Genomic DNA, 22,116 nt, shown 5'->3' with positions numbered 1-22,116 from the left:
AATTATTTGCAGCCTCTGTGTGAATATATTATAGGGAGCTCACAAACCCACTGGAGAGTCCATCACACTGTTAGAAAATTACTTTATGTTGAGCTAAAATTGCCTTTTACTGTGGGGCACCAAGAAACTTATCTGCTATATTCTTAGTGGCATTACTTTGACTATGAGAACTGGATTGGATTGGCACACAGAAAGACAATGTTCCTTTGCTATTTGAAGTGAAATTCCTTAAGATCAAGCACTTTCGCCCCTCCATACTAGCAGTCTGGTGTCATAATGTATCTTTACAATATGTCATATTGTTTCTTTAGAAGCACCTGGCTTCCTGGTCTATCTCTGTTATATCACAGCTGTACAACCCTGGATAGGTTACTTGACATCACTGAGCCTTTTGATTTACCTATCAAGGGGATTCCCACAAATCGGAATAGCCAAATCTGCTGTGATAATCTTGCAGACTTGTACTCTTCAAACTATGTGACATAAATGAAAATATCATGTAAATTATCTTCATACACTGTTATTATTAGAATACCCATCACTCTTCACTCAGTCTTTCTGCCAACCTTTCCTATCCCCATTTTCTCCTGGAAGCAGTTGACTTCTTAGCCTTTTAATCAGGATATATCAGACAGTTTTTTAGTTCAGTTTATACCCCCAGAAGCAGCCACATTATCCAACAGAGGGGCACAGAATTAGGAAAGAATCAAAAAGCATTGAGAAGATCTTGGGGAAGAGTTAGAAAAACAAGTGAGGGGCAGTCTCTAAAAACATACAGCTCAGGGAGAGGCCAGAGCCCTCGCAGGGAGGAGAGGGTTAAATCCTTTCCTCTGCAGTACAAAAGAAAAGAGTGTGCGGAAAGATTAGGATTTTTGCTTTTACAATGGGAGCTGCAGAAGCGTAGGGAAGAAGCAGAGGGAAAAAAGGGGGCGTCTCCCCTTTAAAGACTTGCAGAGATTGAGAGAGAAAGAGAGAGAGTCGGAACCGGGAATCAGAGTCTGTCTGTCTCTGGGAAGGGGGAACATCTCTGCTTCACAGTGGTTTGCACTGGGGGAGAGGCGTCCGTAGGCTTCAGACCCACCCGGGGAGGAGATCGGACCAGGTCACCCCGGTGGAGACTAAGTGCATTGCCCCTCCCTCTCCCACCTCTCTCTACCCGGGAATGTCTCGGCGAAAGCAGCGGAAACCCCAACAGTTAATCTCGGACTGCGAAGGTCCCAGCGCGTCTGAGAACGGTGGGTGCCGGGGAGCGGTGGGGGGCCCCCGAGTCCCACCCTGGGTGGGTCAGGCCAGGGCAAAGGGAGGGCACTTGGGCCATGGGCGAAACTGGGGCGGGGAGGACTGGGTCGTTGGGGGTGTGGAAGAGTTGAGATGCAGAGAGTGAGGAGCTGACCTGCGCTGGGGAAAAGCCCCCCTTGGCTTTCCTCGGGATTCATTCTGTTTGTGTTTTCCTTGTTTTTCTCTGGATGAAATGGAGTTTTCAAACTGGCTCTGTCTCCCCACCCAAGAGTTTTCTCCCCAGGTCCCCCTTTGCTCACTGGTCTTTGTGCCGTTGCTAAGTAACGTCCTCAGACCTGAAGACCCGTCTCTTAGGGGTGGGATTCCCCCCCCCCCCGTCTTTTTTTTTTTTTTTTTTTTTTTCTGGAGAGTTGGGTTGCAAGAGAATGAATTGGATAAACGTGAAGGTTCCCCTGAGAGACAAGAGAAAAAAGTTTCTCATTGTTGGGCTGAGCCTGAGAGCAGATCAGAGCTCCCAGAGGGAGAGAGCTAATGTCGGTCAGAATGCAGCCTGGTTTGGGGCGTTTATCCGTGTCATCTGGAGGGGAGGTTGGCCAACAGGTTTGCATGCGATTTGTGTTACAAGGGTGGTCAAATTTAAAAACAAACCAAAAAACATCCAAGATAACACACCTGCTAATATATGCAATCATTTTACAAGGATATCCCTGTATGTTTTTTGAGCAACAGAATTCCTGAGGGGCAAAATTATATGTATTCTTATAACATTTCAGGAAGTGAGAAGCAGATAATAGAGTGAGGAAGGTTTTAAGAACTAACATTTTTTAAAGCCTAAGAGACAGTGAAGGCATCATCAGGACAAAAATTTAGATTTCCAGATGCTCGGGGCAGATGTGCTCACTCCAGTAAATCGGGATTTTCCAAACTTGTTTGATTGTGAATAGATCTGATCAAGGGTCATTGTTGCAAGAGTGCAGGTAATTCTTAGGATCAAGCAATTTTTGAACATACTTGTCAGGCTACATGTGTGTGTGCACACTGAAAGTCTAAAAGTCCTGGCTCAGAGATCAACTATTTACTTAGCAAATAGTTGATATACTCAATAATGTAGTATAGGAGTAGACACAAGGTCGCTGAAACCAGGTTTCAGGATTGTTTTTTTGCTGAATCCTGACTCCATCACTTGGTTAGCTGTGCAACCTTACTTGGTTTGCTTTACCTCTCTGTGCCTCAGTTTCTTCATCTATAAAGATGAGTATCCTAGCCACCTCATTAGATTGTAAGAATTAAAATGAGTTAGTATGTGTAAAGTTTTTTTTGTTGTTGTTGTTGTTGTTTTGGGAAATACCCAGGATAAATAAGTGCTTAGCAAAGCACCTAACATAATTAAGCATTTAATGCATGTGAGTATTGTTATTATCATTTTATGAGTGCAGTGATACTTCTGGCAAGTGTTGAAACATGACCAGGAACTTCTTGGCAAACTTCAGTATTTCTTTCTGAGACATGTGCCATGAAAGATCTAGGATAGTGTATTTGTAGTGATTAAAACTAATCATGGATTAAACTTGCCTTTCCACCCCTAGTGAAAAATGACTTCAGGTCAAATCAGTGCTTGAAACAACCTTGACAGATGCGTTAAAGTTTGGGGTAAGACACATCCTCCCAAGTCATTGCTTTGCTGGATCCCACTGTGCCCATATTTAGAGGTTCTATGGTGGTGGCATCCTTCCCTCCTGAGACACATTAGCCCTCCTTAATGCTGCTATAGGCCGGATGTTTCCTCCTAGTGCTCTACAGGAGACTTCCCCTGGAGCCTCAGAGCTGCCTCACAGCCCTGCTCCCCTGCTGCTTCAATTGTAGAACTAAGCTGAACACACACCCCCAACCCCTATGAGGCATCCTCCTCCCATCCCTTCCTCCCATCTGCTCACCCATTCCCCATACCACAGCTGAGGAAGAGTCTTCTGTGAGGGAGTTAAAAGGTATCTTTAGCAACTGCCTTCAATGGATTCTCAAGCCCCTTGAAATGTAGCCCCCACTTGGGGCTATAGACACCTGGGGCATGAGAATGCTGCTACAGTGCCATTCTCATAGGAAGACTAAAGGCTTGAACCCAATGGAAGCAACAAATTTCATTTGAAATTTTGCCTTTGAGCTCAGCCTTGAGAACTTCTAAGGGTTTTCTCATCAGAGTTCCCCCTGAGAGCAAAAGATCTTACCTAGGCTACTTTCATGAACAGAAGAAGTTTCATTGGGTCTCATTAGCAATTTGGGGTGGCTCACTAAATTCCTTGCTCACATAAGCTTATAATGTATAAATTCCCCTTTCCCTCCTTATTGTAGACAGGATCTACAAAGAATCCTTGATAATTATTTGCTTTTCTGCCCCAAAGCATGGCCCAAAATTAGAAAGGAAGGGAGCTGGAAGCAAAGCTCAATGGTATAGCACTTGCCTGGCATGCAGGCAGCCCAGGGTTTGATTCCCTGCACCATCAAGGAATATAATGGTGGTGGTGGTGGGGGGTGCATCTTGAGTACTTAATTCAGGACTTAGTCCAGAACACACTATATATCCTTTGGCATATGTGTTAAATTATGGTCATCATTGTGAGCATCACCAAACATTTATTTAGTAGCCTAGAAAGTGCCACAAATGTTCTCTGGAGTCTTTTTCCCCCCTTTTCTTTCTTTTTCTTTTTTTTTTTTTTTTTTTTGGGGGGGGGGTGAGGTGGTGTGGTACTGGGGATTTAACTCAGGGACACACTGCTGAACTGTATCCCCAGCCTTTTCAAATTTTAATGTGAAACAGGGTCTCACTAAGTTGCTGAGAGTCTCACTAAATTACTGAGGCTGGATTTAACCTTCCCCCCAACCTGCCATGCCATACTGGGGATTGAATTGAACCCAAGTACATACTAAGCCAGCGCTCTATGTCCTTGAATTTTGCATTCTTCTGCCCCAGCCTAAATTTTAGATATGTGCCACCCTGCGGGCTTGTTGCCCTCTTTTAAGCAAAGTTTACCACATAAGAAGCAAATGCTGAGCTTTTGTTAAGTATTTTTAAAACTTATGTTTGCAGTGACCTAGGAGAACACCAAGAAACAGTCAGAAAAACCTGTTTTCCAACCCTGTGTTTGCTCAGCTTCCTGACCAGAGCACCAAAACCTAATAGTTATTGCACAAAAGTGATGAGCAGGAAATAGTCAGTTTACTAAAAACTCTAGGGGCGGGGGGGGGACTTTCCCCTGCAGAGTCTAGAAATCTGAATTAGAGAACATAAAAGATGTAACTGGGGAAACTGCAAACTAGTACATCTGGGAAATAAAGAAAGCTATCAGAAACCCAGATATTTAGTGAGAAGGAGAAACCAGGACAACAGCCAAAGAGATCTAGAGGGAGAGAAAGAAATACTTGAGATGGAAGTTGGCAGACAGCAAGAACAGCAAAAGGCAAAGAAGGCAAAAATAGAGTTTTAAGGTCTCTGTTCTCTTTATTTTTACATCTAGAAGTAGAGTTTCATCTTTTAGGCATTGAGCCCCTTGGGATGTTCAGCTGCCGGTCCCCTCTCACCCTTCCTCAGAGTAGGGATCAGAAAGAACACATTTTTCAGTAGACAGGAAGCAGCTCAGTCCAGGGCAGTCATGCTCGCATGCACATCTGAAATCCCAGTGGCTCCAGAGGCTGAGGTAGGAGGATCATGAGTTCAAAGCCAGCCTCAGCAATGGCAAGACACTAAACAACTCAGTGAGACCCTGTCTCTAAATAAAATACAAAATAGGGCTGGGGATGTGGCTCACTGGTTGAGTGTCCTTGAGTTCAATCCCTGGTAAACTCCCCCCCACCCCCCCAAAAAAGCCAGCCTCAGCAAAAAGCAAGGCACTAAGCAACTCAGTGAGACTCTGTCTCCAAATAAAATACAAAATAGGGCTGGGGATGTGGCTCAGTGATCCTGTGCCCCTGAATTCAATCCCTGGTACCACCACCCCCACAAAACAAAACAAACAAACAAACAAAAAAATGCAACTCAGGCAGGGCATGGTGACTCACTCCTGTAATCCCAGCAACTCAGGAGGCTGAGGCAGGAGGAACTTGGGTTCAAAGCCAGCCTCAGCCATTTAGCAAGGCCCTAAGTAACTTAGCGAGACCCTGTCTCTAAATAAAATGTAAAAAGGGCTAGGGGGCTAGGGATATAGCTCAGTTGGTAGAGTGCTTGCCTCACGTGCACAAGGCCCTGGGTTCAATCTTTAGCACCACAAAAAAAAAAAAAAAAAAAAAGGGCTGGGGATGTGACTCCTGGTTGAACACCCCTGGGTTCAGTCCCTGGTACCAAAACAAAACAAAAAACCCAAACAACAACTGTAACAAAAAACCAACTCAGTCCTGGATAGGGCACTAAATAAAGAAAAAGAAGCTGGGCAGCGGCATGTCTGTAATCAGCTATGGTAAAATATAGATAACAAAATTTATCATTTTAACCATTTTTCTTTCTGTGTTTTTTTTTTTTTTGTAGCAGGGCTGGAGATTGAACCCAGGGCTTTGTGCATGTAAGGCAAACACTACCAACTGTGCTATACCCCAAGCCCCCTCTTTGTTTCTTTTTTGGTACCAGGGATTGAACTCAAGGGCACTTAACAACTGAGCCACATCCCCAGTCTTGTTCTTTTTCTTATTTTGAGATAGGGTCTTGCTTAGCTGCTTAGGCTTCACTAAATTGCTGAGGCTAACTTTCAACTTGCGATCCTTCTGCCTCAGCCTCCCAAGCCACTGGGATCATAGGCGTGTAACACTATGCTCAGCCATTTTAAGCATATAATTCAGATATATTAAGTATATTCCCCATGTTAAGTAACCATTACTATCTATTTTTCACAATTTTTCATCATCAAACAGAAACTCTGTACCTAGTAAACAACAGATCACTGTTCTCCCCTCCTGCAGTCCCTAGTAGCCTCTATTCTATTTTCTTTCTTTCTTTTTTTGGTACTCGGGATTGAACTCAGGGGCACTCTACCACTGAGCCACATCCCCAGCCCTATGTTGTATTTTATTTAGAGACAGGGTCTCACTGAGTTGCTTAGTACTTTGCCATTGCTGAGGCTAGATTTGAACTCAGGATCCTCCTGCCTCAGCTTCCTGAGCCACTGGGATTACAGGCATGCACTACTGTACCCAGCTTCTATTTTCCTGTTTCTATGAATTTACTAATTCTAGGTACCTTATATAAATGGAATCACATACTATTTGATTGAGCCCGTTGGCTCAATCAAAGTGAATAAACCAACCACACATTGGTTTATTTCATTTAGCGTAATGTTTTCAAAGTTTATTCACCTTGCAGTATGTATCATAACATTTATGATTAATATTTGTGGAGCCTTCAGGTACTATGCTAGGCCATTTTTACATTTCTTCTAGTTTATTCCTTATGGCTGTTATCCCCTATATCTAAATTTAAAGAAGAGAAATCCAAGTTTTAGAGAGATTAAGATATTTTCCCAAGATCACAAAGATGAAAAACGTTTAAAGCTAGAACTTCTACTGAGGTCTAAATCATTGTGCTAAATGAAAGGTTCAGCTCTCTAACATCCCTTCCAACTCCCAAAATGGTATGTTTAGTCCTTTGATTTCAGAAAAATGTCCAATGAACCCCCCCCCCTTTTTTTTTTCCTTTGATACCATGGATTAAACTTAGGGGCTCTTAGCCACTGAGCCACATCCCTATGCCTATTTTTGAATTTTATTTAGAGAGAGGGTCTCATTGAGTTGCTTAGCACCTTGCCATTGCTGGGGCTGGCTTTGATCCTCCAGTCTTAGCTTCCCAGAGCCGCTGAGATTATAGGCTTGCGCTACTGCTCCTGGACAGTGAGACCCTTTAAAAATTTAACCTACTATATTCCAAATCTGGAAATAAGTATATTTTCCTCACTTAACACCAAGTGCACAAATCATTGTGTCTCTTTGTCTACTGTGTTGCACAGGCATAGGTGCATTAGTAGATTTGGGTGCCCTAATTTGGTTTGGCAAAGGACCGTGTGGGGGGGGGAAATTAAGGGGAAAGAAGTGAGGAAGAGAAGAGGGGACATTCTGAGATGTAATCTTGCAACAGTTACAAAAATTAATGTATATATATACCAGATGCAGTGATGCACGCCTGTAATCCCAGCCGCTGGAGAGGCTGAGACTGGAGGATTGTGAGTTCAAAGCCAGCCTCAGCAACTTGAGGTGCTAAGCAACTCGGTGAGACCCTGTGCCTAAATAAAATACAAAATAGGGCTGGGTATGTGGCTCAGTGTTTGAATGCCCCTGAGTTCAATCCCTGATGCCAAAATAATAATAATAATAATAATAAATTATGGAAGCTACCAATTAGTGTTGGTCCAATGTTAAAAACAAGTAAGTTTAGGCAGGTGCTTACATAATATGCTTTGCTTCCTTTGTAGCTGAATGATGCTCTAACTCTGTAAACTTTTCATCTTACAACTAAAGATATGGCTTAGCTGGGCACAGTGGAGCTCACCAGTAACCACAGTGGCTTGGAAAGCTGAGGCAGGGGGATGGCAAGTTCAAAGTCCTAAGGAACATAGTGAGACCCTGTCTCAAAATTAAAAATAAAAAGGGCTGGAGATGGAGATGTGGCTAAGTGGTTAGGCGCCCCCTGGTACCAAAAAATTAAATAAACAGACAAACAAAAGGCCTGGGGATGTAGCTCAGTGGAATATCATTCCTAGGTTAAATCCCTAGTACAAAAAAAAAAGAAAGATGACTCAACTAATTTTTTATTTTTTAGTTGTAGTTAGGCACAATAATACCTTTGTTTTATTTATTTATTTTTTATGTGGTGCTGAGGATTGAACTCAGGGCCTCACGTGCTTGCCGAGTTCTCTACCTCTGAACCACAATCCCATCCCTTAACTAAAATTTTAAAAGAAATAAATATTGAAGATGAACATGCCCTGGGAAAAGCAATACAGTTGCTTAGATTCATAGTTAGATGTAAATTATATCAAATTCTATTTTTTTAAATAGAATTTTGTTTCATCAAATTCAGATTTTTTTTTTTTCACCAGGAAAGGACACAAAAAAGCTTAAGTATGATTGTGGACAGAGTAGAAAGGGAGCCTGAGGGGAAAATTTGCCACTGAGCAGCTCCTTTTTTGCCTCTATTCCAATTTTGATTAGGTTTAGTTTGTGAGGAACAAGGTGGAAGGTTTGAAGGGAAGGATAGTCCTCTAATACTGTAGTTCTCATCCTTGGCTATATGTACATTATTTTGCTTCTTTGCTTCTGTCTTTGTTTTTGTTTTTGTTTCTTTGGTGCTGGGGATTGAACCCAGGCCTTCCCTCATGCTAAGCAAGTATTATACCACTGAGCTACACTTCCAGCCCCTTACTTGTACACTGGAATCACTGAGGAGCTTTTCAAAAATACTAATCCCTGGATCTAACCCTTAGGGATTCTTACTTAATTTAGTTTAGGGCATGGCCTGAACATCAGAATTCTTAAAAGCTCAGGGTAATTTTGAATTATAATTGAATTATGTTTGAATTATAATTGCTACAATGTCCAATAGTTTGAGAACCACTGTTCAAATATGCTTGCTACACTTCCACACACAACCCACCTATTTTTCTCTTTGTTCCCCCTAACCATTCTCTCCCAAGCCTAAAGCCTCAGTGTGATGGGGCACCAAGTTTAGAGGGGGAAGCCACCTGGTTTCCTTTCCCTTTGTCATTTCTGCTCTTTGTAAATTTAAACAAGCATGTCCAGGTCTTAATTCTATATCTACCCTAGACTCTGCATGTGACCTCACTTTATCTGCTATCTAGGGACACCATAACCACTTAGTTTGTTCCTGTGTTTGTGACTTTATTCATGTCTGCATAAGAATCCTGTCCCCCTTTTCAGGATCTACAGTGAGTGTAAAGTACTGAGAAGTGGAGGGTTCCTCTTACAGGTGGCTGTTGATCTGTCACCTTTCACCAGGGGCTAAATTTACCTTAAAGAAGAGTGCAGATCAAATTTCGCATCAGAAAGCACGTTTCATTAAAGAGTAAAAAAGGGGACAGTGTTTCCCAGGAGAAGATGAAAAGAAAAGAATTTCTTTTCTTGTCAGAAGATTTGACAAAACAGTAACTGGATATCAAATGTTCCATGCTAATTAACAAATGCTCAGTAGAAAGTCTCCATCTGATTCCCTCTCCCTTACTCAGGCCAGAGAGCAAATGGCAGGTAGGAGCCACACAGGGCCCTTTCTCTAGCCACACAATGTGATGTGCTTGAGAAAGCACTGGATAGGAGTCAGAATTGTGAATGCCTGCTTCAGTGAGTTACTGTGTGAACTTGGAAAAGTCACTTAACCTCTCAGAGCTTCAATTTCCTTATCTGTAAAAATAAACCACATTGTATTAAGCTGTGACTTTCTGTAATTAAAACAGACCCTTTCTTCCTCATTTGGAAGGGCCAGGTCTGCAAGTAGAGAACCCACCTGTTTCAGAGCTGTGATTCAAAATGCTAAGATCCTTAAGGTTACCTGAAGTTTCAAAATATAATTGATTGTAAGATGGTTTCAGTTTGTAAAGACAGGCAAAATTTATGTTGAAAATACAGTGGATGTTATTAATATTTTAATTGGGTTGTATCAGCTCTCCTCCCAATGACTCCTTATCCCTGACATATGCCAATATTAACCAATATCTTAACTCAGAAATTAATAAGGTTGGGGATGGTGGTGTAGCTCAGTGGTAGAATGCTTGCCAAGCATTCATGAGGTCCTGGATTCAATCCCTAGCACAGAGAAAAAAATTAATAAACAATACAAAAAACATCTCATTTTAGTATATGTGTGTTTTAGGTTAATTTGATTATTTTGCATTGACAATGTTAGCTCTCTAATCCATAATATTTAGGACTCTCCAAACTTAATAATGCCCATATAAGGGCTGGGGGTGTGGCTGAGCCATTCCTAAAGTTCTTCCTAGCATGCTCAAGGTACTGAGTTTAATACCCAGACCACCAAAAAAAAAAAAAAAAAAAAAAAAAAAGGAGGGGGGGGTATTGGGATATAGTTCAGTGGTTGAGTGCTTGATGCAAGGCCTGGGTTCATTTTCTAGCACCAGAAAAAAAAAAAAAAAGAGGAAAAGAAAGACAGGCTGGTTATACTACTACCACTTTACAAAAAGGGAAATGGTAAATAGATGAAGGAAAAGAAGTCAAGTAGAGAAAGGAGAATGAGGGGCAGGTCAGGAGAGAATAGGGAGGATCATGAACTGAAATGGATTTCCTTGGATGTGTGAGTTTTTTGGGATGAACTACTATTTATACGACTCTAATAAAAACAAAAACAAATAACAACAACAAAAAAAGGGAAATAGTGGCATAGCATGGCCTCAGTTTACCACCCAGGCAAGGTGAGTTTACTGATGCCCAAGCAAACCACAAAACCAAGGACCTGTGATTACTTTGTGTGTGTGTTACTGGGGAGTGATCCCATGGGTGTTCTACCACTGAGCTGCATTTATTTTTTGAGAGACTGGATCTTGCTAAATTGCTGAGACTGGCCTGAGCGCCCCTCCCCATCTGGGATTACTAGAAGTAGCAGAAATTATGTCAATACTTCTCAAATGTAAAATAGTGGGCTGGTGTGGTGGCATGCGCCTCTAATCCAAGCTGCTCCTGCTCTGGAGGCTGAGACAGGAAGATCTTGAGTTCAGTCAGCCTCAGCAATTTATTGAGGTCCTATGCAAATCAGCAAGAACCTGTCTCTAAATAAAATCCCAAAAAGGGCTGGGGATGTGGCTCCGTGATTAAGCGCCCCTGAGTTCCATCTCTGGTACCCAAAACAAATAACAACAACAACAAAAATCAAATGTTAAATAGTGTTTTAGGAATTAGAAAACCTTTAGGACTCATTTCAAGGCAGAAAGGGAATGCAGACTACCTGGCCCAAGACTCATCTTATTTAGCCCTACCTAACCTCTTGCTGAATGTGAGGCACCTCCATGGGCCAGAGCAGGTGTCAGTCAGGTCCAGGCATTCAAACCAGGTTGTTGGGGGGAAACGGATTTAGGAGAGGCTGCCTGGTAGCTCCTACTGCATTTTCTCCATTGTTTCAGGAGAAGTTCCCCTCCCCCCCCCCCAGCTGGGTGGGTCTCGGTAGGCCTCTGCAGGCAATCTCCTCAAACCCACTGTCGGTTATAGGGACAGTGTGCAAGTGTTGAAAGAGAACACAGGGGACAGAGAGTAGAGATGAAGGTACTAAATAGAAGACCGGCTTCTTAAATAAGCATGAACTTTATAAATTAGGTGTTGGCCCGGTGGTCTGTACAATAGTTTGCATTCAGCTATTATTCTGGGGGAGGAGGGGAAGAGAGTGAAGGGGCTTCGTATTCCACAGACAGAAGACCTGAAATGACTCCCTTGGAAATTCTACCTTGCAACCTCTCACCAAGTGAAACTTCTTTTGTGGAGAGGGATTTGGGGGGGGGGGGGGCGAGGTAGTGTGAGAATGGAAGTGAGGGGCAAAACTTGGGAGTAAGAGGGGGGGGTTGCTGATGAGGAGGACATTTGGGGCTCCTCCTCCCCCTCTGGCCCTGAGACCCCTAAGAAGATGAGACTACCCTTTCTCTGGAAGCCACGTTTTCCAGGCTCTGCGGATCCTTTATCCAAAGAAAAATAAGAGAAGCCTATCGCCTTGCTCTATTGAGCAGGGCTACGTTTCCCACTGTGCCCCTTGAGCTTAGGCGGAGGTGGGGGGGCAGGCCTGGGCAAAGACATCTGGGAACGAGGGGGAGCTGGCAGAGGATAAGGAAAGGTGGACCCCCACCGTACCTCACAGCACCTGACAATAAGCCTCGGGAAACCCTCTGAAGCTCAGGGCTCCTGCCCCCACAACCCCCTAAGTACTGTGGCTCGCGTCTCCGGCTCTCGCTTCCCTCCCCAGCAGCTCCTCCCCACAAACTCTCCTCCCCCATCTCCCCTCTCCCCTCTCCCAGCTTTCTCGCTCCAGCTCCTCCCCTCCTCCGCGCCTCCTCGCTCCCCTCCCCCTCCGCCGCTGCTCCCAGCCCCCGCCGCCGCCGATCTCCATCTCCGCAGTCTGGGCCGCTGGGTGCAGAGCCTGCCGCAGCCCCGGCGGCCACGGTCGCTTCCTCAATCGTGATACCCATTGTCTCCCACCCCGTCCGGCCCTCCGCTTCCCCGACAACCATGGCGCACGAAGCCGGGAGGAGCTCTCGTCTTGGGGGGCCCTGCGGGGAACCTGCGGAGCTCGGAGGTGCGGTAGGGCCAGGCTCCGGCAGAGGTGAGGAGGGAGGGGACGCGCGGGGGTAAGGACTTCAGGTGGGCGGGATACAGGCATAATTCTCTCCATAGGTTGCAGTCCTCACACCCATTCCCACTCCCCAGGGCCAAGAAAGGGGTGTTGGGGGGGGGGGGTGAGGTGACGGAGGAGGGAGTGGAGTGTGCGTGACCACCCCCCCCCACCCTTACTCGGGTGAATCTCTTCACGAGGTTCAAGACTGAGCTCTAGCCTTATGCGTGGCTTAAATGGTGAGCTCATCTCCCCACCCCCAACTTGCGGCTCTGTTGTTAATTAGAGCCTCTGTTTAGCCAACCCAACGCACCACCCACGCTCTCTTCTTGTCCTCTTCCCAGGTGATGCTAGCGAGGAGGACCACCCCCAAGTCTGTGCCAAATGCTGCGCACAATTCACGGATCCAACTGAATTCCTCTCCCATCAGAACGCATGTTCTACTGAACCTCCTGTAATGGTGATAATTGGGGGCCAAGAGAACCCCAACAACTCTAATGCCTCCTCTGAACCCCGGCCTGAAGGTCACAGCAGTCCCCAAGTCATGGACACAGAGAACAGCAATCCTCCAGAATCCGGGTCCTCTGGGCCGACTGATCCCACCTGGGGCCCAGAGCGGAGAGGAGAGGAGACTTCAGGGCATTTCCTGGTCGCTGCCACAGGTACAGCGGCTGGGGGAGGTGGGGGCCTAATCTTGGCCAGTCCCAAGCTGGGAGCAACCCCATTACCTCCAGAATCCACTCCTGCACCCCCCCCTCCACCACCTCCCCCTCCACCCCCAGGTGTAGGCAGCGGCCACTTGAACATTCCTCTGATCTTGGAAGAGCTGCGTGTGCTGCAGCAGCGGCAAATCCATCAGATGCAGATGACTGAGCAAATCTGCCGGCAGGTGCTGCTGCTTGGCTCCCTAGGCCAGTCCGTAGGTGCCCCTGCCAGTCCCTCAGAGCTACCTGGGACAGGAACTGCCTCCTCCACCAAACCCCTACTACCCCTCTTCAGCCCCATCAAGCCTGTTCAAACTGGCAAGACACTGGCACCTTCATCCTCTTCCTCCTCCTCCTCCTCAGGGGCAGAAACTCCCAAGCAGGCTTTCTTTCACCTTTACCACCCACTGGGGGCACAGCATCCCTTCTCTGCTGGAGGGGTTGGGCGAAACCACAAGCCTGCCCCTGCCCCCTCCCCTGCCCTTCCAGGCAGCGCAGATCAGCTGATTGCCTCACCTCATCTGGCATTCCCAGGCACCACAGGACTACTGGCAGCACAATGTCTTGGGGCAGCCCGAGGCCTTGAGGCCACTGCCTCCCCAGGGCTCTTGAAGCCAAAGAACGGAAGTGGTGAGCTGGGCTATGGGGAAGTGATGGGTCCCTTGGAGAAACCAGGTGGAAGGCACAAATGCCGCTTCTGTGCCAAAGTATTTGGCAGTGACAGTGCCCTGCAGATCCACCTCCGCTCCCACACCGGTGAGAGGCCCTATAAGTGCAATGTCTGTGGCAACCGCTTTACCACCCGTGGGAACCTCAAAGTGCATTTCCATAGGCATCGCGAGAAGTACCCACATGTGCAGATGAACCCACATCCAGTGCCAGAGCACCTCGACTACGTCATCACCAGCAGCGGCCTACCCTATGGTATGTCTGTACCACCAGAGAAGGCTGAGGAGGAGGCAGCCACGCCAAGTGGAGGTATGGAACGCAAGCCTCTGGTGGCCTCCACCACAGCACTCAGTGCCACAGAGAGCCTCACGCTGCTCTCCACTGGGGCAGGGACTGCCACAGCTCCCGGGCTCCCTGCTTTCAATAAGTTTGTGCTCATGAAAGCAGTGGAGCCCAAGAGTAAAGTTGATGAAAACACTCCCCCAGGGAGTGAGGGCTCAGCCATCAGTGGAGTGGCAGAAAGTGGCACTGCAACCCGCATGCAGCTAAGTAAGCTGGTAACTTCACTACCAAGCTGGGCACTGCTTACCAACCACTTCAAATCCACTGGCAGCTTCCCCTTCCCCTATGTGCTAGAGCCCCTGGGGGCCTCACCCTCTGAGACATCCAAGCTGCAGCAGCTGGTAGAAAAGATTGACCGACAAGGAGCTGTAGCAGTAGCCTCTACTCCATCAGGGGCCCCCACCACCTCTGCCCCTGCACCTTCATCCTCAGCCTCTTCTGGACCTAACCAGTGTGTCATCTGCCTCCGGGTGCTGAGCTGTCCCCGAGCTCTACGCCTGCACTATGGTCAACATGGAGGTGAGCGGCCCTTTAAATGCAAAGTGTGTGGCAGAGCCTTCTCCACCAGGGGTAATCTGCGTGCACATTTCGTCGGCCATAAGGCCAGTCCAGCTGCCCGGGCCCAGAACTCCTGCCCCATCTGCCAGAAGAAGTTCACTAATGCTGTCACTCTGCAGCAGCATGTTCGGATGCATCTGGGGGGCCAGATCCCCAATGGTAGTACTACACTCCCAGAGGGTGGAGGAGCTGCCCAGGAGAATGGCTCTGAGCAATCTGCAGTCTCTGCGGTGGGAAGCTTCCCCCAGCAACAGTCACAGCAGCCATCACTGGAAGAGGAATTATCTGAGGAAGAGGATGAGGATGAGGAAGAAGAGGAAGATGTGACTGATGAAGATTCCTTAGCAGGAAGAGGCTCAGAAAGTGGAGGTGAGAAAGCAATATCAGTGCGAGGTGACTCAGAAGAGGCATCTGGGGCAGAGGAGGAGGTGGGGTCAATGGCCGCAGCAGCCACAGCTGGGAAGGAGATAGACAGTAATGAGAAAGCAAATCAACAGTCTTCTCTACCTCCACCTCCGCCTCCACCTGATTGCCTGGATCAACCCCAGCCAATGGAGCAGGGCAGCAGTGACGTTTCAGGAGGCATGGAAGAGGTGGATAAACCAGAGAGGAGCTCAAGCCCTGAAACACCACTCAATCCAGAAAGAGAAGGCACTGGCACCCCCTTGGTGGAGGAGCTGAGCTTGCAGGAAGCTGGGAGAAAGGAGCCAGGAGAGAGCAGTGGCAGAAAGACCTGTGAAGTGTGTGGCCAGACCTTTCCCATCCAGGCAGCTCTGGAGGAGCATCAGAAGACACACCCCAAGGAGGGGCCGCTCTTCACTTGCATTTTCTGCAGGCAGGGCTTCCTTGAGAGGGCTACCCTCAAGAAGCATATGCTGTTGGCTCACCACCAGGTACAACCCTTTGCTCCCCATGGCCCTCAGAATATTGCTGCTCTTTCCTTGGTCCCTGGCTGTTCACCTTCCATCACTTCTCCAGGGCTCTCCCCCTTCCCTCGAAAGGATGACCCCACAATCCCATGAGCCTGTTTTCTGTACCTGCTTCCCTTTGATCTAGGGAACAGAAACTGTGAGCTCCGTAGAAGGACCTCCAAGATTTATGAGCCCTTATTTCATCTTTTTGCTCTAAGTTCTTATATCGGTGTCTCTAGTGGCTTTTCTCTAGTCCCCGAGCTTGGAAATTATTGTGCTTACCAGGGGATGGTCCCCTAAAGAATTTTTCTTCCCTCTTAATTCTTTTACCTGAGGAAAATAGGTTATGTAAGGCTTCACATTCTCAAGGGGAGCTTCTCCTTTTCCCTCTCCCTTTTCCTCTGGCAGGTGCACCTAAGCACAATCTTTGGAATTGCAGCCCAGCCCGAAGGGGCTGGCAGCTGTCTCTGGAGTGCTACTCCTCACTGATGACCAGGATTCTCTCCAGGATTTCTTGTCCCAGGACCTTCTGCCTAGCTGGTGATGGCGGGGGTGGGTTCCATACTTTCTGCAACCAGTGCACAGCTTTCCAGTCACATGGCCTGCTCACAAAGCCCTGGAGTTCCACCTCCATCTCTGTTACCACTTTAGACCTAGTACCATTAGTGCTGTTTGGTCCAGGAACTGTAGTGGAGAAGGTGGCCCCAACGATGGAATCCAGAGAAGCCAAGGAGAAGACAGCCTCCTTTCCTATTTTAGCCTCCTGTATTTAAGGCAGTGTCTAAAAAGCCCATCAGAAGAAAGAAGCAACAAACTGCATGTTCCTTCTCTCTCCTCCTGCTTCAGAAGGTGCTGTCAATGAAGATGTTCCAGTAATTAGTGATTTTTTACCCCAGGAGGTAGGGAGAGATGAAGGGCATAAAACACTCTTCCTAGTAAAGCCTTTGAGAGTCACATTAAAGCAAAGGTGTTGTCAGGTCAGTATGCCACCACATCTCCAACTTCTTAGTCATCAAGGATTTTTGAAGTTGAGAAACAAGCAGATTTCTTGCCAAGAGATCTCTTATAGAGTATTTTGAAGTTAGTTTGTATCTTAATGAGCATTATTGGTGAGGGTGGTTGTGAAGTAATGGAGAGTTGAGGAATGTTGCTCAAGTATAGGGCTTGCTGGGAACTTACCTGATTAAGAAAGGGATATGATATATATAAAGGAGGGAACCTTGCATTCTTGTGAATGTGAGCATTCTCATGAAAGTTCTTTTTGGGCTACTAGTGACATAGTTTGCAGCAGTGCACCAGGGGAATCATGGGGGATTTCCTAGCACTAGTGTGCTTCTAGTTTTAGATAACTCCCTCCTTTATTACCTGGCCCCTTGTAATTTCCTCATCTTCCCCTCTCAAAACCCATTTCCTCCCCAGTTTGCGTGATCATGGACCAGGGCTTATGTCTTTGCCACTGTCTGGTTCTTAGAGCCCCAGACTTTGGGAGACAAGCTCCAGGTGATTCCTTCCTGCCTTTCTGTCTTGTAATGAGATGTAGTGTTTACTCTTAACATAGGATTTTTGGGAACAGGAGTTCTGAGGAGAGAATGAGGGTTCTCCTCTGAGGTAGTGGGCTCCAATGCTTCCTAACATAGTGAAAGCAGACAGGGGAGATACTAGTGTCTTCCCCTCCATCATTAAAAGTGTTTTGATCAAACATTTGTGTGTTTCTCCTTATTTCATGACTAGCCAGCAGGGGTGTGATATGGGCATTCCTAGTATGGAGATTCCCTTCCCACCTACATCTCCTGCCAAAACTGAACATATGGTGTTGAAATATTTACTCAGCCTTGTCCTAAAACAACCTCCAGTGAATATAATTTTCCTGTAGAGTTCATGTCTTCTAAAGGTAGAAATTTGCCCACTGTCTCTGGTTGTTGATTAGGTTTCCTAAGTTTAGCAGGCTTTTAAATTTTATTTTGTTTTGTTTGGAGGTTGGAAGCTGTTGGTCAGGCTTTCCCAAACTCCAGGCCAGCATGTCTAAATCAGTAAATCTGTAGAACCAAGATGACTCAAACTTTATGATCTTTGAGATCTGATGTAACCAGAAAGGGGTGAAAAAAGTAATCCAACTCTAATAACATACCAATTAAAAAAGAATTCTTGGGGATGGAGCTCAATGATAAGGTACTTGCCTAGCACATGTGAGGCACTGGGTTCGATCCTCAGCACCACATAAATAAATGAAAGGTTTTGTGTCCATCTACAATTAAAACAATATGTTAAGAAAAAAAAGTTCTTAACATTAGGAATTCAGAGGTTGGGATAGAGCTTAAACAGTGCTTGCACAGCATGTACAAAGGCAGCGGGCAGAGGGGGGCGAGGGTGTTTACAGCTGCTTAAAGCTCTGGGTTCAATCTGTAGTACCAAAAAATAAAAAAAGCAGAATTTTCTTTTTTTCTCTTTTTTTTCTTTAGTGAAGTTCAGATTTGTCTCTAAGATCTTACTTTCCTGGGTAAAAGTAAAAAGAATTGAATTTCCTGGGCTGAAGGTATAGCTCAGGGTAGAGACATGCTTAGCGTGTTTGGGACCCTGGATTCAAACCCCAGGACACACTATCCTCCCCCAGACCTGAAATTTAAATTTCCTTAATAGTCCAGAATTTATTTTCCTTAGTTAGATGATCATATCACTGAATCTTGGTGCCGAAGAGATTAAACTAATAAAACCATTTGCCCAATGTCATTTGTTCAACTGGTGGCAAAGTTGGATTAAGAGCCCACGTGGGCAGAATGAAGCCTTGGCGCTATTTCCAGTGATCAAGGATGGTGCTTGCTTCCTGCTACATCAAGGATCCATCCTGCTATATGGTGCTTGTGGAAAGATGGAAAGAGGTGAGTAAACCTTTTCTTCAGTTCAAGGTAAAGAACTGATAATTGATTCTAGTTACTCCCACCAGAGCAGAACAGGTCCCTTTGAACATATACCATGAATAGGGACACATGGGGCTCTTGGAAAGTCGATTGGGGAAGAAAATACTCCCTTTAATTCCTGGCAAAGCTGTTTTTCCTTTCTATGGAAAGAGGTAGGTTACGAATCCTTCCATTCTTTTCCCCACCCCCAATGGACATAGATAATGCTATTTAATTAAACCAGACTCAGCCTCCTCTTTAGGTGCCAGTTCCCATTATGGTGACAGCTGTCAGTGAGGATTCTATTGATGGAGACTTCCTGGAGCAGTGCAGCTCTAAGCCTTCCTCCCTGCTCCCTTTCACAGCTCTACTCTATTTTCCCCTCTGTCTGCTATGCATTCTTTTCCCTCTCATGTCCTGGTTTTTCTTTTCTCATTAACTTACCTGACAGTTTTTCTTTCTTTCCCCCACTCCCCTCTTCACTTCTTAATTTATTCCTCTTAGAGCCTTTAGTTTTGATCTAAGGTAGTGGGCTCTGTCCCCACCTTCAGACTTAACATTTCTCACTGTCAATTACTTCTCACTGGATCACCTATTTGGAAGCTGAATTAACTTGTTGGAATGAGTATATAAATAAACATAGTTTGTACATTTACTTTACATGTAATAACAGGACTTATATAAAGCAAGTGATAGCTTCATTTATTTGTTTTTATTAGTGTTATATGTTTTACATAATTGGGTTCATTTTGACATATTTATAAATGCACAATTTGCCCTATTTCAGTCCCCAGTACTACCCCTGTGCTGCTTCTTCTCCCTCCCCCTTATCACCTTTCTCTATTGGTATTCCTTCTGTTTTTTAAACTGGTGCATTATAGTTAGGCATTAAAGTGGAATTCATTGTGATATATTCATACATAGTATAATTCTGCAGTGCCTTCCCTTTCCCAAGAGATAGTTACTTTTCTCATTTATTTTTGAGTATTTACCTATTTCATCAGCCCAGCATTTGTTAGGTACAAAGTTAAATAAAACACTTCTGCCCTTAGGGATCTGTGTAGGAGGAGAGAGAATGTAAGGAGATATTTTCACGTGGTGGTAATAAGCACTATGACAGTTATGAACAATGTTCTGTCATATCCCAGCAAGGGAGATAATTAACTCATAATCCAATGTTGGAGAAGGGGCAGGGGATGTACAATTCTCTTAAATTTGTCTTTCATAATAACCACTCTGAAATATAGTAACTGACTTCATTCATACAACCCACCAATGCAGTTACCATTTAAGAACCTACATAAGCCGGGTGCAGTGTCTTGGGAGGCCAAGGCAGGAGGATTGTGAGTTCAAAACCAGCCTCAGCAAAAGTGAGGCACTAAGTAATTCAGTGAGACCCTGTCTCTAAATAAAATACAATATAGGGCTGGGGATGTGGCTCAGTGTTTGAGTGCCCCTGAGTTCAATCCCTCATACCCCACCCTATCCCCCAAAAAAGAAAAGAACATATATAAGATCCATAATTCTTTGTCAGACACAGATGTGTTTCTTTCAAGATGCCCCTTCAAGAAAACTGGCTAGCTACAATCTCATTGTTTTACTATATGACCAAAAGCAAAATACTCATTAGGATTAGTTGATCTGTTCACTGCTAACCCCACCCCAATCCACTCCTTGAACTGAGGATTGACCTCAGGGGTACTCTACTACTGAGTTACATCCCCCAACCCTTAGCAGATGAAGTACAGCTGTACCACTATTCCAGACCCTAGTTAAAAATTGAGCAAGGGGCCAGGCATGGTGATGCAAGCCTGTAATCCCAGCTGCTCAGGAGGCTGAGACAGGAGGATCATGAGTTCAAATATAGCCCCAGCAATTTAGCGAGGCTCTATGCAACTCAGTGAGACCCTGTCTCTAATATAAAAAAGGACTGGGTATATGGCTCAGTGGTTAAGCACCCCTGGGTTCAATCCCTGTTGTTTTTTTTTTGTTGTTGTTGTTTTTGTTGTTTTTTTTTTAATGAACAAGGTACAAGAAACAAGAGCTTAGCATTTCCATGGGACATCCCTCTTTATGAGAAATCTGTTCTGGAACTCCCCACTGGACATCGAGGTCTGACAGATCTCATTGCCCAATTCCACTTTCTCCTGCCTTTCCTTTTATAGGGGTTATTCTCCAATAAAACTTGTTATTCCTGTCTCAACATTTGCTGCTCAGAATTCATTTTGTTTCACTCCTGAAAAAGACCCAGATTCTTTTCTTTTTGGTACTGGGGATTGAACCTGAGGGCACTTTACCACTGACTTCATCCCCACTCCTTTTTATTTTTAAATTTTGAGACAGTGTCCTTCTTGATAAGTTGCTGAGGCTGGCCTTGAACTTTCAGTCTTCCTGAGTTCCTGGGATTACAGGCATGTACCACTGCACCTGGTTTCCCAGATTCTAATTGGTGCATTTTTGTCTCTCATAAATTCCTGCACCTGGCATTCCAATTACCATCCTTGGAATTGAGTCAACCAACAAACATTATCTCCTGATCCCCAACCAGATTTCACTAGTTTTACTCTCAGAGCCCACTTTGACTTCCCTTTATAGTTCTCGTTTCTAACCTTATTTAGTAATTGTAGATTAACTGGGTGCAGGGGTGAATTCCTGTAATACCAGCTACTCAGGAGGCTGAGGCAGGAGGATCACAATTTGGCAAGGCCAACTTGTTCAATACTTTAGCGAGACTCTGTCTCAAATAATAAAAAGGTCTGGGGATATAACCCAGTAGCAAAGTAAGTGCACCTCTGTTCAATCCCCAGTAGGAGGGTGGGATATGAACAAATTGATTAATCCTAAAGGGCATTTTGCTTCAGGCATATAGTTAAAAAAAATGGGTATGATCAAGATTTAAGGAAAACAAAAACATTCTGCCAGAGAACCAAATAAGGTATTCATCATTTGGTCAATACTGTGACTATTCCAGTAATTCATTACTATGTAACAAACCATTCCAGAACCCAGTGACTTAAATAATGTATTTATTTATGATTCCGTGGACTCCTTGGGCAGGCCCTGCTAGGATGGCTGGCTATGCCCCATGTGATGAGAACTGTGCTCATTCAGGCAGCTTTGATTTGGGTTGGAGGATTTGTGGCCTCACTCCCAGCCCCTAGGGTGGAGGGTTATATTTTTTTTTTTCTTTTTCTTTTGGTACCATGGATTTTGTTCAGGGGCACTCAACCACGGAGCCACATCCCCAGTTCTCTTTTTTATTTTGAAACTTGGTCTTGCTAAATTCGCCCATTATTGACCTCAGTCTTGCAATCTTGCCTCCTCACAGGCATCTGGGATTACATTCAGTTTCCTTGTAGTCTTTCAACCCCTAGGGTCTATGATGGTAACTGAACTCCCATGAAGGCTTAACCCCAAAAAGGCAAAAACAAACTGCAAAGCCTGTGAGGGTCCAGGCTTAGGGCATTATCATGTATGCCACCTTGTGACTA

At 45.3% G+C, this 22,116-nt stretch overlaps 1 protein-coding gene across 4 annotated transcripts; it reads left to right on the top strand.

Annotated features, from left to right (window-relative positions):
* The first annotated feature begins 1,162 nt into the window (after positions 1-1,162).
* Positions 1,163-17,411, top strand: Sall2 (spalt like transcription factor 2). Of its 4 annotated transcripts, none has more exons than XM_027922340.2 (4): positions 1,163-1,235; positions 12,892-13,209; positions 13,615-15,713; positions 16,304-17,411. In XM_027922340.2, the coding sequence occupies exons 1-4, from the start codon at positions 1,163-1,165 to the stop codon at positions 16,502-16,504; spliced, it is 2,691 nt and encodes an 896-aa protein (XP_027778141.2). In that variant the 3' UTR covers positions 16,505-17,411. The 4 variants fall into 4 exon arrangements, with proteins under 4 accessions (XP_027778141.2, XP_027778139.2, XP_027778142.2 ...); XM_027922341.2 differs by lacking the exon at positions 1,163-1,235 and adding an exon at positions 12,445-12,511; XM_027922338.2 differs by having other exon boundaries at positions 12,892-16,385.
* The last annotated feature ends 4,705 nt before the right edge of the window (positions 17,412-22,116 follow it).

The sequence above is a fragment of the Marmota flaviventris genome, chromosome 2 (genome assembly GCF_047511675.1).
Source record: "Marmota flaviventris isolate mMarFla1 chromosome 2, mMarFla1.hap1, whole genome shotgun sequence".
NCBI classification, from domain to species: Eukaryota; Metazoa; Chordata; class Mammalia; order Rodentia; family Sciuridae; genus Marmota; species Marmota flaviventris.
This window is presented reverse-complemented; position numbering and strand designations above follow the sequence as displayed.